The 17,026-nt window shown below is 36.3% G+C and overlaps 1 protein-coding gene across 1 annotated transcript in view; it reads right to left on the bottom strand.

The window, feature by feature from the left end:
* LOC126351614 (uncharacterized) overlaps positions 1 to 17,026 on the bottom strand; it is a 57,908-nt gene that overhangs the window by 6,300 nt on the left and 34,582 nt on the right. The window contains exon 3 of the mRNA XM_050002620.1: positions 3,302 to 3,527. Coding sequence (XP_049858577.1) covers positions 3,302 to 3,527 — 226 coding nt within the window. The remainder of the gene's footprint in view (positions 1 to 3,301; positions 3,528 to 17,026) is intronic.

Raw genomic sequence — 17,026 nt, 5'->3', positions numbered from 1 at the left:
ACCTCTGGCCCTTACGCAAGCAGTTATTTGGCTTGACTTTGATTGACAAAGTTGTTAGGTGATTGCCTGAGGGATACCATGCCAAATTCTGCTCAACTGTCATCTCAGATCACCAAAATCCCGAGCTGGTTGGAGGGTCCTTGCCATAATGCTCCAAACATTCTCAATAGGGGAGAGATTGGTGACCTTACTGGCCAAGGTAGAGTTTGGAAAGCATGAATATAAGCAGTAGAAAAAACTCTCACCCTGTGTGGGTGGGCATTATCTTGCTAAAGTGTAAGCCCAGGACAGCTTTCCATGAAGGACAGCAAAACAGGGCATAGAATATCATTGACATACTGCTGTGCTGGAAGAGTGCCGTGGATAACAACCAAAGGGGACCTGCTAGGAAATGAAATGGCAACTCAGACCATCAATACTGGCTCAGATTGGTATCCTACCACAGTCCAGCATGCCTCCAGGCTTGTCCTCACTGATCATCAGGGCTCAAGTCAAAGTAGGTCTCATCACTGAAGACAATACCACTTCAGTCAAAGAGATTACAATACCGATATAAATCAGCTTGTTGGTTTACAGAGCATGAAGATAGCCAGCACAAGGGGTGCTATGAGCTCAGCCCCTTTTTTGTGAGATGCCTATTAATTGTCCTTGTGGTTACTGAAGCACCAGTTGCATGTCATATTAATTATAATGGTGGATCTGGGGCTCCGAGTGCCTATGTGACAGTCTCTCAGTTCTCTCGTCCTGTTGTCTCTCTAGGTTAACCGCTTTCTTCTTGACACCGTGTTCAGCCATGGTTCCTATCAACATCATCAAACAGTAGCAATAGTCCTATTCAAATATTGATCAATTCACTGACTACTTCAATTGGCTTTTTCAGCCCAACTACACATCCTCTCTCAATTGCCGACATCTGCATGTACTGTTCAGGCACCTATCTGCGAGGCATAGTTACTGTCCAACTGAGTACATGGAATGAAATGCACAAGTATTTTATACCCTGGTATCAACATGTCCCCTGTTTACTATCCTTAACAGTCATGAGGTGAAATTGTGCTGCAGTGTCATACATTTATCTGTCAGCTGCCAAAGTTTACAATTTTGTATTTTCCCTTGATATTTCTATGTATATCAATTTGTTACCAATTTGCATAATACTTCATGGTGCATCTTTTTTTTATCTTGGAGTGTATTTACCCTGGTCAAAAGTGACTCCGGAAAGATCAATCTGTGTCCCAGAGAACTGTACGAACATGTGAGGCAATATTGACCATATGTCAGCAAGTTGAGGAAAGGCAAACCTACATTGACAGCATTTATACTTTTAGAGGAAGCTTTTGACAATGTTTACTGAAATATACTCTCTGGAATTTGGAAGGTAGTAGAGATAAAATACAGGGAGTGAAAACTTATTTACAGCATGTACAGAAACCAAACTACAGTCACAAGTGTCAATAGATTTGGAAGGGAAGCCATAGTGAAAGTGGGATTGAGACAGGGTTGTAGCTGACTCCAATGTTATTCAATCTGTACACTGATTGAGCAGTAAAGAAACCAAGGAGAAATTTGGAAAAGGATTTGAAGTTCAAGGAGAAGAAATAAAAACAGATTGCCAATGACACTGTATTTCATCCAGAGGTAGCAAGAGACTTGGAAGAGCAGTTGAGTGGAATCAATAGTGTCTTGGAAAGAGATTATAAAATGAACAACAAGGCTCATTGAATGTAACTAAATTAAATCATACAATGTTGAGGGAATTACATTGAGAAGTGAGACACTAAAATATCAGATTAGCTTAGGTGTTTGGGGAACAAAATAACTGAGGATGGTTGAAGTACAGAGCATATAAAATGCAGACTGCCAACAGCAAGAAAAGAATTTCTGAAAATAGGAATCTGTTAGTACCTAATATAAATTTAAGTGTTAGGAAGTCTTTTCTGTAGGTATTTATCTGGAATGTAGCCTTGCACAGAAATGAAATGTGGACGATGAGAAGTTCAGACAAGATCTCGAAACTTTTGAACTGTGATGTTATAGAAGAAAGCTAAAGATTAGATGGGTAGAACAAACAACTAAAGAAATTTACTGAATTGGGGAGAAAAAAAATGTTTGGGGCAACTTGACTAAATAGAAGGAATCAGTTTATAGGGCACACCCTGAGGCATCAAGGAATGCTCAATTTGGTAGGAGAGGGATGTGTGAGGGTAAAAATTGTATTGTATATATATTGGTACTGTGAATCATACACTGTACAGGGGTACATAATGATATAGGACAAGTCAAATAATTTGCAAAAAAGTTTAACAGAAAAAGCTGTTGTATGGTTTTCAGTATATAGCGATATAACTCTAACATATGGGAACAACATTTCACAAATAAATTTTACACGCACACATTTCATACTTTTGGCCTTGATTATACGGACACACACAGATAAATCGAATGTACACATTTCTTATTTTGGCCTTAATTGTATAAACTATTTAAATTTTTCACATATTGTACAAGAAGGTTGAGTCATGAGTACAGTAAACAGATTCAAATGGATGTAGGTTGTAGCAGTTATACAGAAATCAAGAGACTTTAACTAAATAGATTAGCATAGAAAGCTGCATGAATCCAGTCTTTACACTGGAGACTACACCAACAATATCATTTAAGTGACATGCTTTCCCTTTTCAACCTTCCACGAACCATACTTTTCCACTTACCTAGGAAGGAATTAATAGTTCTGAAAGCTACTTTTGCTTTTACATGTCACCAGAACTAAATATTTCATGTACTGAAGGTATGCACTGGCCACCAATCCTGTCTCATAATTTATAATGTAAGCTTTATACGATTACAGCTTTAACTATTAGCAATGAAACCTTTGCATGTCAGTTAACTTACTGGTTTGAAAAATGTATAGTATGAGTGACTTTGAAGACATGAATAAGGTGTTTATGTCTTTAACAAATAGTGCTATTTGTCAGCAGTTCTGTAAAGTCTTTGTATGACAGTGTGACAACACTGTGAGAACATCCAATACTGCTGTCAAAAATAATGAATACATAGTGTACTACAGATCTAGAAATTTAATATCTGACATAAGAAAATACAAGAAACCAACTTCATAAAACTAAAAATTATACTTAACTATTATTGTGACTCTTGTAACACACAAAGCAGTAAAAAGCTCTTAACACAGTATTGAAAGATACTTTCCGAAAAAATAAATTGAATTTGTAAACCAAAGAAAAAATAATGTTTATATATTTCCTCTAAAACTGTCTGTTGTTCTAGAAATAATGTAAATCACCTGTTAGCAATATCTTGAATGAAACTTGTATCCATTTCTCTGCCAGTCTGATAAGGTGCACGATGCACACCTAAACGATCATGATGATTATATCCATAATGGCATTTGTATCCAAAACCATATGCCTTGTAGAACCATGCTATGCCAATTATAAATGCAGCAATGAGGAAAGCTGCTTTGATTTTCAAGGCGAACAGTGTGCTGAGAGCAGCATAATCATGATAAACTTGAAGAAGGAAAAATCAGAACAAAATGATAAGTATTAACATATTACAACATCAATTATTTAAGTGTAATTGTGTGGCACATAACTGGTCTGCAAGAAATACTAATTATTTGCCAAACATAAGAAATATTTATGAGGTAAAGAAATGAGAAAGTGAAAAGAAAATGTGGGAAACACATCCTTAAACAGATACAAGGAGAGTATGATAAGTATAATCATATTTATGGTGAGTATTAGATAGGAGTAGCAGAGAACTGTGTTAATACAATACTGGAAAGTTCTGGGAGGAATGCAAATAATGGAAGGCGTAACATACTTTTAATAACAATAGAATGAACACAATTTGCTAGTTAACAGATTTTATGGATTTATGAAGTATCTGGGAAATCAACCCTGAAATGGTAGCAACAAATTAAATTTATACATATTAGCATATGGAAGTGGCAGAGCAGATATTTGAAAAATCATACATAAGGAAGGGGAACAAAAGACTATGAACAAAAGGGGGGGGGGGGGGGAATAAAAATGGTGAAGTACTAAAAAATATAATAAAGCTATTAAACAGGAAATAATTCTATCTCAAAATTTTGCACACATCTCCAATGTTCAGAATACAGCTCTATGGTCTACTGTAAAAGTCTTCAACATGATGCTCCTGAGTGTAAAGCAGAATACTGAGAAAATCCTAAACATTTTGAAACATACCCACGACAAAGTCCAATAGCAATTGCACAACTTGTTGATAGAGTCAACTATCATTATTACTTTGGCTGTTAATGTGATGATAAATGATTCGTGTTGCAAAGGTAACAAGAAAATATCATAATCATAGAGGTTTGTGAACAATTCAATAAAAAAAGCTTATAAGGAAATACAGTTAAAGTCCTAACCACTTCTACAAGAAAAATAATATGATAAATGAGAATGTCAGATAGGAATGATAATAGGAATGTTAATACTATTTCAGATACATTCCTACATGTTATTCTGTTCTTTGGCTCTAAGACAAATTAGAGTGTGAGGAGATGGGTGTCTGACACCCTGGATCAACACATTATGAACCAGGAAAATCCAGGAAAATAGGACTCTAATTTAATACCAAGGAATAGCTATAATAAAAACTGATGCTGATGTACAAATAGCAGTACTGTTAAATCTTATATAGTACACTAATATAGATGAAATCCAATGAATGTAACCTGCAATACACAAGCACAACAGAATTTATTTTGAGCAACTTTGTTGTAGTACCTGTAATTTAAATAGAGCAATGTATTATAGGCTTATTCACAGCCAGCACTTAAGCTTTGTGTAATCTGGATCCATATTAAAACTTTCAAGACTTAAAGTTTCTTTTTTTTTTTCAAAAAATTAATATTTGTTGAACTTTGTCAAATTAACAGTTGTATGCATATGTAAACCTCTTTGATGTATAATTATAAGAAAATGGAATTAAAACTCAAGATTGCAAAACTTCAAAAAGCCATTTATGACAACTAATGCAGAAATGCAGGGATCTGAATAAAACACACATTCTGTGCATTAATAAGGAAAATGAAAGAATTGAAACTGAGGAAGCGGAAGACCCAAATGAAAAGGCTAAAGTAAGGCATTTTAGTATATTGGGGAGGTAATTGTAGGATGATGACTGCATTATTATAAATGGTGTAGCAAATTTTGAAATCAGTTTAAATAGGGAAGAGAGGCACAAAGTAAACTGAACAACTGAGTTCCCGAATTTTTCTTATCAAGCATCATCAATCATCATCAACCACTTGCCTTTCACTGCTGGATAAAGCTCTTCTCCACATTTCTCCATTTTTTCTAATGTCTGCCTACCTTCTGTTGGGTCAGGAAGTCACTCATTTCTTAACTCTTGGGATTCAGCAAAGGTAGCCTTGTCCCATTTACAAACTATTTTTCTAGTTATATGTTCCAGCCACCTCCATTTCATTGTCAAAAATGGTTCAAATGGCTCTGAGCACTATGGTACTTAATATCTATGGTCATCAGTCCCCTAGAACTTAGAACTACTTAAACCTAACTAACCTAAGGACAACACACAACACCCAATCATCACGAGGCAGAGAAAATCCCTGACCCTGCCGGGAATCGAACCCAGGAACCATTTCATTGTCATTATAGTCATAATTACATCTTCCATTCTAGTCTATCACCGGTTCTGTTTGTTTGTTTTTTTCCTGTATCTCTCAGTAACTCCTTACATAAATCTACTTTTTAAAAGACATTATATTTGCCATTGACCGTACAAAGTTTTGATTTTCGCAACTGCAATTTTGGCCTTAAGGCCATTACCAAGTGGTATACTGAAGATGACTGAGCTTCAGTACATCCCAAGACTTAAAGTCTTCTGACATTTTCACATGTCGTCATCATCATATCTGCACATGTTATCATTGTGTCTGAGCCTTCTAAGTGTAAGATACAACAATGATGTAAATAAGTGGAAAGATTTTAATGTTTGACAGTGTGCTCATGCACAGTCATCTGCAGTACACCACTTTATAATGCCCTGCAAGCTGAAACTCTAGTTGTGAAAATAAAAAAACTTTTACAGTCAATGCCAAATATAATTTCTTTTTAAAAGTTCTACATGATTATGAACTCCAGCCAAGAGAAGTCAGTTGATCCCACACTGCTTGCTGAGCAGTTTCTGAATAGATTTTACATTAAACACTCATGTTTTAGCACCGTACTTCAAAACTGGTAATACACATTGACTGTAAACTTTGTTTCAGATGCACTAGAAGACTAGTTTGGAAAAACACTTAGTTTTCCAAGAGCACTCTGGCCTGTTTTTACTTTTATGTTTATTTCTTTTACTGTCCATCCAGCCATAAATAAAAAAGAATCATCAGCCTGTTTTGTCAGTTCACTGTAAATCTGTGCTATTTTCATTTCATTGTGTTGCTCATACATTAACTCAGTATGGTTGTAACTGCTTTTCAGGCATAATTTTGATCTTAGTCTGTTAAGTTCTTCCATTCATTGTTGAAATTTGCCAGCAATAAAGTCAAACAATACACTATATACCATTAGGAAAACAATAGTGGTACATGAACTTTTCATTAGCCTGTATCCTTTTTATTTTCCCCCATATTAACAATCTAAAAGTGAAAATGGTGCTGGTGATGTGAACTCTCTGTGTATGACTCATTCTACATCTATATTTACATATGTACTCCGCAAACCTCCATACAGTGTGTGGCAGAGAGTACCTTGTATGACTACTAGTTATTTCCTTTCCTGTTCAACTTGCAAATAGACCAAGGGAAAATCGACAATCCATATGCCTTCATATGAGCCCCATTTTTTGTATCTTATCTCTGTATTCCTTACATGAAATGTATGTTGGTGGCAAAAGAATTGTTCTGAAGTCAGTTTCAAATGCCAGTTCTCTAAATTTTCTCTGTAGTGTTCCTTGAAAAAAGTCACCTTCCCTCAGAGGATTCCCAAATGAGTTCCCAAAGCATCTCCATAATAATTGCATGTTGTTTGAGCTTACCGTTAACAAACCTAATGGTCTTCTCTGAGTTGTTTTGATGTCTTCCTGTAATTCAGCTTTGTGCAGATACCAAACACTTGAGCAGAGATCAAGAACAATGGCAGTCTGCTGCCCACCCTATCTGCCAGATCCTTTATATTTATAGAAAACAATAGTGATCCTATCACACTTCCCTGGGTTACTCCTGACAATATCCTTGTCTCTGATGGACACTCACTGTTGAGGACAACATACTGGATTCTATTGCTTGAGAAGTCTTCGAGGCACTCAGATATCTGGGAATCTATTCCATATGTTTGTACCTGTGTTAACAGTCTGCACTGGTTCACCATGTCAAAATGCTTTTCAGAAATCTGCAAATTTGGAATCTGCCTGTTGTCCTTCGTTCATGGTTCACAGTGTATCATGTGAGAAAAGGACTATCTGAGTTTCACACCAGCAATACTGTCTACAACTGTGCTGATTCATGGAAATAAGTTTTTTGGTCTCAAGGAAATTTACCATATTCAAACTCAGAATAAGTTCAAGAATTCTCCAGAAAATTGATGTTAAGGATATTGATCCATAATTTTGCTGGTCTCTTATTTTATCCTCCTTATGTACACGAGTCACCTGGACCTTTTCCAGCAGCTAGGAACTTTGTGTTGTGTGAGAGACATGCAGTAAATGCAAGCTAAGTAAGGGGCTAATGCCACAGGGTACTCTTTGTAAAACTGAAATGGAATTCCAGACTGGGATCCCATCCAGACCTGGCAATTTATTTGCTTTCAACTCTCTTGGTTGTTTCTCTGTGCCAGGGATGCTTACTATTATGACACCCATACGAGACTCTGTGTGGTGGTCAAATGAGTGAACAATTCCTTAAATACAAAATTTAAAACTTCAGCTGTAGTTTTGTTATCTTCTGTTACCACACCAGGCTGGTCAGTGAGTGACTGTACGGAAGCCTTATTCATTTAGCGACTTTACATAGGACCAGAATTTTTTCATGTTCTCAGGAAGATCCTTCGCTAAGTTATGATGGTGATAGTTGGTGTTTGCTTCAGACATAGATCTTTTCACAGACATAAATCTCTGCAAAACTTTGCCTGTTGTCATTTGAGCATTCTCTTTCAAACCATGAGTGCAACAGCCTTTACTTCCTCAGCATTTTCCAAATTTTGTTGTTAAACCATGGTGGGTCTTTTCTGCTTTAATATGCTTACAAAGCACATTCTTCTCCAAAGCACAATTCACAGTATGTTTAAACTTTGCCCATAATACTGCTATGTCCATCATACGGGAACTAAATTACATCAGTTCATTGTCTAAGTGAGATGCTAAAAATTGTGATTCTGCTCTTTCTAGCAGAAATACTTTGCTAGCTTTCTTATCTGATTTATTAACTTTCACAAACATAGTCACTATGTTTGTTCTTGTGGTCTTCAGTCCAGAGACTGATTTGATATAGCTCTCCATGCTACCCTATCCTGTGCAAGTTTCTTCATCTCCCAATACCTACTGCGACCTACATCCTTCTGAATCTGTTTAGTGTATTCATCTCTTGGTCTCCCTCTATGCTTTTTACCCTCCACGCTGCCCTCCAATACTAAATTGTTGATCCCTTGATGCCTCAGAATATGTCCTACTAAGTGATCCCTTCTTCTAGTCAAGTTGTGCCACAAAATTCTCTTCTTCCCAATTCTATTCAGTTATGTGATCTACCTATCTAATCTTCAGCATTCTCCTGTAGCACCTCGTTTTGAAAGCTTCTATTCTCTTTTTGTCCAAACTATTTATCGTCCATGTTTCACTTCCATATATGGCTACACTCCATACAAATACTTTCAGAAACGACTTCCTGACACTTAAATCCATACTCGATGTTAACAAATTTCTCTTCTTCAGAAGCACTTTCCTTTTGCCTTTGCCAATCTACATTTTATATCCTCTCTATTTCCACCATCATCAGTTATTTTGATTCCCAAATAGCAAAACTAATTTACTACTTTAAGTGTCTAATTTCCTAATCTAATTCCCTCAGCATCACCCAATTTAATTTGACTACATACCATTATCCTCATTTTGCATTCGCTGATGTTCATCTTATATCATCCTTTCAAGACACTGTCCATTCCGTTCTGCTGCTCTTCCAGGTCCTTTGCTATCTCTGACAGAATTACAATGTCATCGGTGAACCTCAAAGTTTTTATTTCTTCTCCATGGATTTTAATTCCTACTCTGAATTTTTCTTTTGTTTCCTTTATTGCTTGCTCAATTTACAGATTGAATAACATCAGGGATAGGCTACAACCCTGTCTCACTCTCTTCCCTACCACTGCTTCCCTTTCATGCCCCTCGACTTTTATAACTGCCATCTGGTTTCTGTACAAGTTGTAAACAGCCTTTCGCTCCCTTTATTACATCATGATCTTTTTTCTGATGCCACCGATAAGATCTGGCATGTTCATAACCAAAAGGTCTAAGATATTTCCAGTGTGTGGGATGCCGAACTAGCTGCTCAAGGCAATTTTCCATAAACATGATCTGAAGTACTTCACAAGACTGTCTGTATACTTCACAAAGAATACATAGATGGCTCAGTCTATGCCTGGTAGGTTACAGTCACCTCTAACTAGTATTGCTCGATCTGGGTACTTGTGTGCCACTGACTACAGAGTTTCTTTGAATGACTCTAGAACTGTCACAGCAAAATCGAGTGGTAGGTAAAAAATCCAGCAGTTAACCTGGTTTCACCTAGACCGGTTATACATGGCCAGATAACTTCACCATCACACTCAATGTCAGCATCAATAGAGACTATATATTTTTGTCAACTGCAAAACACCATCCCTCCCATGGCATCTGTCCTTCCAATATATGTTCCATGATTCAAAAAATACCTAAGAGCTTTCTACTTGGTGTTTCAACCAGCTCTCAGTCGCAAGAATAATTTAAGTGCCAGAACATTCCTGGAGAGCCGTAAATTCTGTAACCTTGTTATGAATACTTCAATGACGTACTTATAAAATACTGACAGGCAAGGTGACTTTAATCTGAACATTTTCTGATATTCCTATCTGCATATCAGCTGGTGCATTTTCATCCTCAATCTACTGCCTAGCCTAAAATCCCCCATCTGCACTCCACAAGTATTCTGCTGTCTGAGTAGCTGTTTCCTTTGTGTTGTACATCCATGACCTATCAAGGGGAGTCCTGAGAGTCCTGCAATTTCCCCACCGGAAAATGCATGCTCAAAAATTTGCAACCAAGATCATCTCTGTTCTGTAATTTCTTCCATGTCTTGCAAAAGGCATCTTGTGTCATATCAACTTATTTCTCTGCTTAGTTGACATTAATTTTTTATTCTACTTGATTTATGAACACCTTGTTCATTACAGAGGAGAGTCTGTTTGGTCTGCAGTTATCTTATGTATTGTCTGTCTTCTTTTATGTGATACAGAACCATTAAAGCAGTATTCCTGTTTTAGGAAATTGTCTTTCTCTGCAACATTCTATACATAATTTTCACAGTTTATTTTGTATTACTTTTCCTTCAACTTAAACTGTCTACAGTCAAACAGCATCATCTCCAAACACTTTCCCTTTTTGCACATCTAGATCTAATGGCAACAAATAGGCCTGACCTCTTTGAGGGTGACCACATCAAAACTGTTAACAGTGATCTCATTGCAACTGTTACAACAATGATTACAAAAATACAAAGGATAACTAAAACAAACAGAAAGATGTATATGTTCAGTAAACTAGATAAAAGATCAGTAGTGTCATATCTCAACGAGGAACTTGAAACTTTTTAGCACAGGACAGTAGCATATAGAGGAACTATAGCCCAAGTTTAAAAGCCCAAGTTTAGGGATCATGCACTGGATGAGTAGGTACATAACAGAACAGTTCATAATGGGAGGGAACCTTCATGGTGAACAGTCACTGTAAAGAAAGTTCTAAAGGAACAGAGATTACTGCATAATAGGTGTAAAACAAGGCATAGGGTTATAAATAGAGAGGTGCTGAATGAAACACATTTGGCTGTCAAGAGAACAATGTGTGATGCCTTCAAGAATACCTTAGTAGAATATTGTTAAGTGATCTTTCACAGAACGCAAAGAAATTCTGGTTGTGTGTAAAAGCTGGTAGTGGCAGGCCTCAGTCTGGGGGGGGGGCAAACCAGGGTATCTGCCCCTGGCAGCAATTTCAGGAGGTGTCAAAATCACATTCTCAAAGAAAAAAAAGTAAAATTGTTTCACAAATCACCCAGCATTGAGCGCACTTTGGTCTATCGATTCTTCGTATTGTTTTGAAATGCATCCTTGTTGGTTTTTTAACAGTTTTGAACACATTCTAAGTTGATTTCTGAATGACTCTTAAGTTTATTTTTGAATGCATGAGCAGTGTATGTGATGTCTCTGCCAGAGGAAGCCCCGTTGTGTCAAGAAATAAAAAACTTTCCCACAGACAAAAGGGGATGGGTCTATATGGGCTGAGCTGAATAAATCCAAAGGGGTGAATTCCAATAGCTGTTTCTTTAAGTGGTTGATTTTGTGTGTGAATGATAAGTGTTGTCATAATTATCAGTGAAATCCTTAGATTCAGACTACCAGTAGAAATGATCGACTAACAGGAATAACAGGAAAGAAAGAGCACACATTATTCTCTGAGTGTATATAAGTAAGTGAAGTTTTGACAGAAAATTTCCAAATCACTACACTACAGAAGAAACAAGGACATCACACAAATTATATGGAAGAAGATGACAATTCCAAATTTATATAAACATTTTGTACTACTAATACTTCTCGATCTCATACTTGAGGAACTGGAGCATATGAATGAAATGTGGAACTATTTCCTAACACAAAACTTTTTGCCTGTAGTAGGGCTCATAGGCATTTGCTATTTGTACTTTGTGAATTATATTCTGGTGTGTTACTTATGTAAATGAGGTAGATAAAAATGCCCATTTGTGCCAAAACAGTCACGCTTATTTGACGTGTGTTACAATTGCTGCAGTATTAGAAAGGCCTACTTTGTTTTGTCTAGCAAACAGTGACAAAACAGACATAACTGAATGAAGAAACCACACCAGTCTTGAGAACTATTCATGTTAACAGCTGTTTCAGCATTAGACAACATTTTGATTTATCATGTAGCAAAAGGTTTGACAAACTTTGAAGATGTAATAGATTATTTCACAGAAAGGGAAGCAGGCCATGTAAAGCTGAAGCAAGATTAGAGAGAAAAAAATGCTGGCGTGCAAGGATTGGAGAAATGAGTACTGTCTTGAATGTCTCTTGTCTTCAATTGCTTTATGTTTCCTATTTTAGTTTTATGTCACACAAAACAGAAAGTTATTAGCTAATAGACAATAAAGAGCGCAAATTTTCTGAAGAGTTCTTAGTCTCCTGGCCACAAATAATCCCACTCAGTATTAATCGAGAGGTTTTTTTTATTTATTTTTTTTAAAGAGGGGTAGGATGGCAGACTAGGTAACTGTGAGCAGGAGAGACACCATAGGACATTTTAAATTCCACTATCCTGAATGTAGGTTTGATGGCTCCCATTACAAAATATACATGTTTGAATTCCACAGAGCAAAATACAGTGACGTTCAATAGAACACTGCTGAATGAAGAGTCATGTCATTGCACTTTGGCACATGTAAGACCAAATAACATGTCTTACATTTCCTCTAATATATATGCTTTATATGTCTTAAGAAAGATTTGTGTTACAAAATTAACATATTTTTGAAAAATTGATTTTAAAAAAATTTTTGACATCCTATCTGAAATGCTCCAGGGGAAGGGGAGTTGGGTACCTGTCTCACTCCATAGTGAATGAGACAGGAACTGAAATTGAGGGTAGCAAAGTAAAAGCTGAAATGCTTAACTCCATTTTCAAATATTCCTTTACAAAGGAAAATCCATGAGAATTTCCCCAATTTAACCTTCGCACCACTAAAAAAATAAATGAAATAAGTATTTGAGTCAGTGGTGTTGAGAAACAGCTGAAATCGTTAAAACTGAACAAAATTCCAGGCCTGATGAAATTCCTGTCAGATTCTATACAGAATTTGTGGCTGAGTAAGCCCCTGTGTTAACTATAATCCATTGTAGATGCCCCAAAAAACTGCGCCCGTGTCTTGGAAAAAGGCACAGACCACACTCATGGGAAGAACGATAGTAAAAGTCATCCACAAAAAAAACTGTCCAATTTCCTTGATATTGATTTGATGTAGAATCTTATAACATATTCTGAGCTCAAACATAATGAAGTATCTAGAACAGAACGACCTCTTCAATGCCAACCAATAGGTTTCGAAAACACTGATTGTGTGAAACCCAACTTGCACTTTTCTCACATCACATAATGAAAGCTTTGGATCAAGACAATCATGTAGACACTGTATTTCTTCATTTCCAAAAACCATTTGACTCAGCACCAAACCTACACTTATTGACAAAAGTATGATCACATGGGGTATCAAGTGAAATTTGTGACTAGGTTGAAGACTTTAAGGTAGGGAGGGTGCAGCATGTTATCTTGGATAGAAGGTCGTCATCAGATGTACAAGTAACTTTGGGTGTGTCAAGGGAAGTGTGTCAGGGCTCTTGCTGTTCATGCTGTATGTTATTGACCTTTCAGACAATATTAATAGTAAAATAAGGCTTTTTGCAGATAAAGCAATTATATATAATGAAGCATTATCTAAGAGAAGCTGCATAAATATTCAGTCAGATCTTGATAAGATTTCAACGTGGTGCACAGATGGGAAACTTAATCTAAATTCCAGAAATGTAAATTTTTGGATTTCACAAAACGAAAAAAAAACATTGTATCCTATGACTATAAAATCAATGAGTCATTGTAGGAATTGGCCATCTCATACAAATACCTGGGTATAACACTTTGTAGGGATATGAAATGGAATGATCACAAAGGGGCAGTTGTGAATAAGGCAGGTGGTAGACTTCAGTTTATTGGTAGAATACAGGGAGAATGCAATCATTCTACAAAAGAGTTTGCTTACAAACCACTAGTGTGATTCGTTTTAGAATACTGCTCAAGTGTGTGGGCCCTGTACCAGATAGGACTTACAGCAGATATTGAATGTAGGTGGAGAAGGACAGTGTGAATGGTCACAGGTTTGTTTAATCTATGGGAGACTGTCACCAAGATACTGAAGCAACTGAGCTGGGTGACTCTTGAAGGTAGATGTAAACTAACCCCAGAAAGTCTGTTAACAAAGTTTCAAGAACTAGCTTCAAATAATTACTCTAGAAATATAGTACAACCCCCTATGTATCGCTTGCATAAGGATCGTGAGGATAAGATTAGAATAATTACTCCATGCACAGAGGCATTCAAATAATAATTCTTCCCACACCCTATATGTGAATAGAACAGGAAGAGACCCTAATAAGTGATACAATGGGACGTACTCTCTGCCATGCACCTCACAGTTGTTTACAGAGTATAGATACAGATGTAGATCTCGAATAGCTTTATACACCTACTCAAGCACTACTGTGTTGGTTCCAGAATGACATTGTTTTCTCTCTCTTTTTTTTCAGTTGCTACTTTTATCAAAATTTCAGTGTACTTCTCACTCTGTTTCAAAGATATTTCTAAAAAAATATCTTTAATTTGCAGCAAATTCTACAATGATTCTGTTAGAATTTGGATTAAATTCTTTCCTGCTCTCTAATAATTGTCTCATCCCATTTCAGAGTTTCATTTCTTTTGCCTTGTTCATATCTGTGGTAAATCTTGCTGTTAGCCTACATACCTCTTGATAAACACTTGTTCTTTTCAACAACATCTGTATAATATTCACTTTCTAAGATGTTGAATTTATCACTTAATTTAATCTCATATGCAATCTCTCTGTAGGTAAATAAGCTTTCTTGACCCACATTTCTGATTACTTGCCTTACAAGTTTGCTTTTTGTAACTCTGTATATATTTTTACTCTGCAACTGATTAGTCCCTGACCACATGAAATTTTGGAATTGTGTATGACTGCCAAATCCTATGCAATTTTTTTATCGTTTAGAAAACATAATAAATTTAATTTTTGGTTGCATGTGGTCCTTACAAAGTCAGTTTTTATTAATTTTCTTCTGGAAAGATGTATAAGGAAAACAAATTCATGTCTACAAATTCTATTAAAGTAGGACCACCACACAGTATCAAAATGTAAATCAAACCTACAAAAATTATACATTTTAACATACCAATATCACTAACGGGAGATTGTGGGTATTTACAGGGAAGTGGAGTAATTAATGAAACGCATGAAACAGCATGAAAATCAAACTGTCATGAGAACTGAAATGCAGCATTAGAGAATGGAATAGTGCCCAATATTACGGAGTACTAGCTAAAGGAGAGAAAAGAGAGAATGGAAAAGTTTCTAGCATTCTGTTATAACCTTTTACAAATTATTGGACACACAAACTATAAACAATGAAAAGACAAAGTCTACTTTTAAAAGAGTAAACAGTTGATCTATAACCAACAATAACTAATGAAGAGAGGACAAGCAATCAGTCTAATCATGAGATCGACCAATCAGCCTAATCACTAGGGTTCAGATAAATATGTATTAAAAATGACAAAATATGTACATATAATATAGGCTTAGAAATATAAAACAGTCCTAGAAGTGATGTGATAGAGATGATAAACCCCTTTTGAAACAGCAACAAACCCTCTCTGTTTCCAAAGTGCATATCATGGCAAACATCTTGAAACCTTAAACTGTTCTCTTGGCTTGGAAGAGTGAACCCACTATGTAGAAGTGTACTATGCACAAAGGAACTCTAGTATTCAAAATATCAAACACATCAGTGACTAATTCAAAGAAAATACTTTCACATTCCTTGTCTAGAACATACATCAGAACTTTAGCCATGCAGTATCAAAATAAATGAGCAGCCATCCTAACATGTTGTCACACTCTACCTGTGGCATAGATGTGAGCTTATGATAAGTGGTGTGTTATAATCAGTTCACCTTCCTGACTGTCTAAAATACTCTCAATTAACTTCTTCATTACTGAAGTTCCATTAGATAGAACTACTCCTTCATCCAAAAAGTGGTTTCTAAGAAGCTGCAGTGAGTGAGGTACAATGTGGAAAACCCAGAGCTTTCTTTCCTTGTCTGCTAGATTTGTGAAAAATGTTTAGGATGTGTCAACACAAAGCTCATTCCACAGTCCATAATTTTTTCCTCCCATGGATTTGTGAAAAATGTTTAGGATGTGTCAACACAAAGCTCATTCCACAGTCCATAATTTTTTCCTCCCATATCACATGTTACAGCCACAACATGCAACCCTGAATGTTCAACTTTCCTTATTATTCCTTGGAGCAGATTACTGTTCATTTTCATATCAAAATCATAATAAACTGGCTCCTTCCAAGATTTCCATAAACCATGAACCATCGCAACTAGCACATTGCTGTAAGGTCCTAAAATCTTGTCTTCCATTGCATCATTGCAGACATGGACATCAATGTTTGTTTCATCAAAACCCAGCTCAATTTTCTTTTCTAACACAGTAAATGTATGAGTCTCTGCTCTCAAAATTGTCAAAATTTCTCCCATAATGCCTGAACTGTACTCAAAATTTCTAGACCAATTCTGAAGCATTGCATGACAGAGCAAAGGAATGTTGTGCTTTCTCAAACACATAAAGCTTTTTGAGAAAGGTCCTTTAAAGTTAGTGCATTAGTGGGAACCCCATTTAATCCATCTGTTGCCTTGTAATAAACAGTGAATTTGTCCTGGAGTGAAACATTTTGATAATACCCACCAATACCAGCTTTTCTGAATTGTGCAGGTGGGAACTTTCTCTGTAATATATCTTACATTTCCATGTCCCTTCTGGCCTGAACTTTTGTTAGTCATTGTCCTTACCCATCCAGTCCCTTCCCTCTTCCCATTCCAGCACTACACAGCCATCTGT

This window comes from Schistocerca gregaria, chromosome 1, assembly GCF_023897955.1.
Source record: "Schistocerca gregaria isolate iqSchGreg1 chromosome 1, iqSchGreg1.2, whole genome shotgun sequence".
NCBI classification, from domain to species: Eukaryota; Metazoa; Arthropoda; class Insecta; order Orthoptera; family Acrididae; genus Schistocerca; species Schistocerca gregaria.
This window is presented reverse-complemented; position numbering and strand designations above follow the sequence as displayed.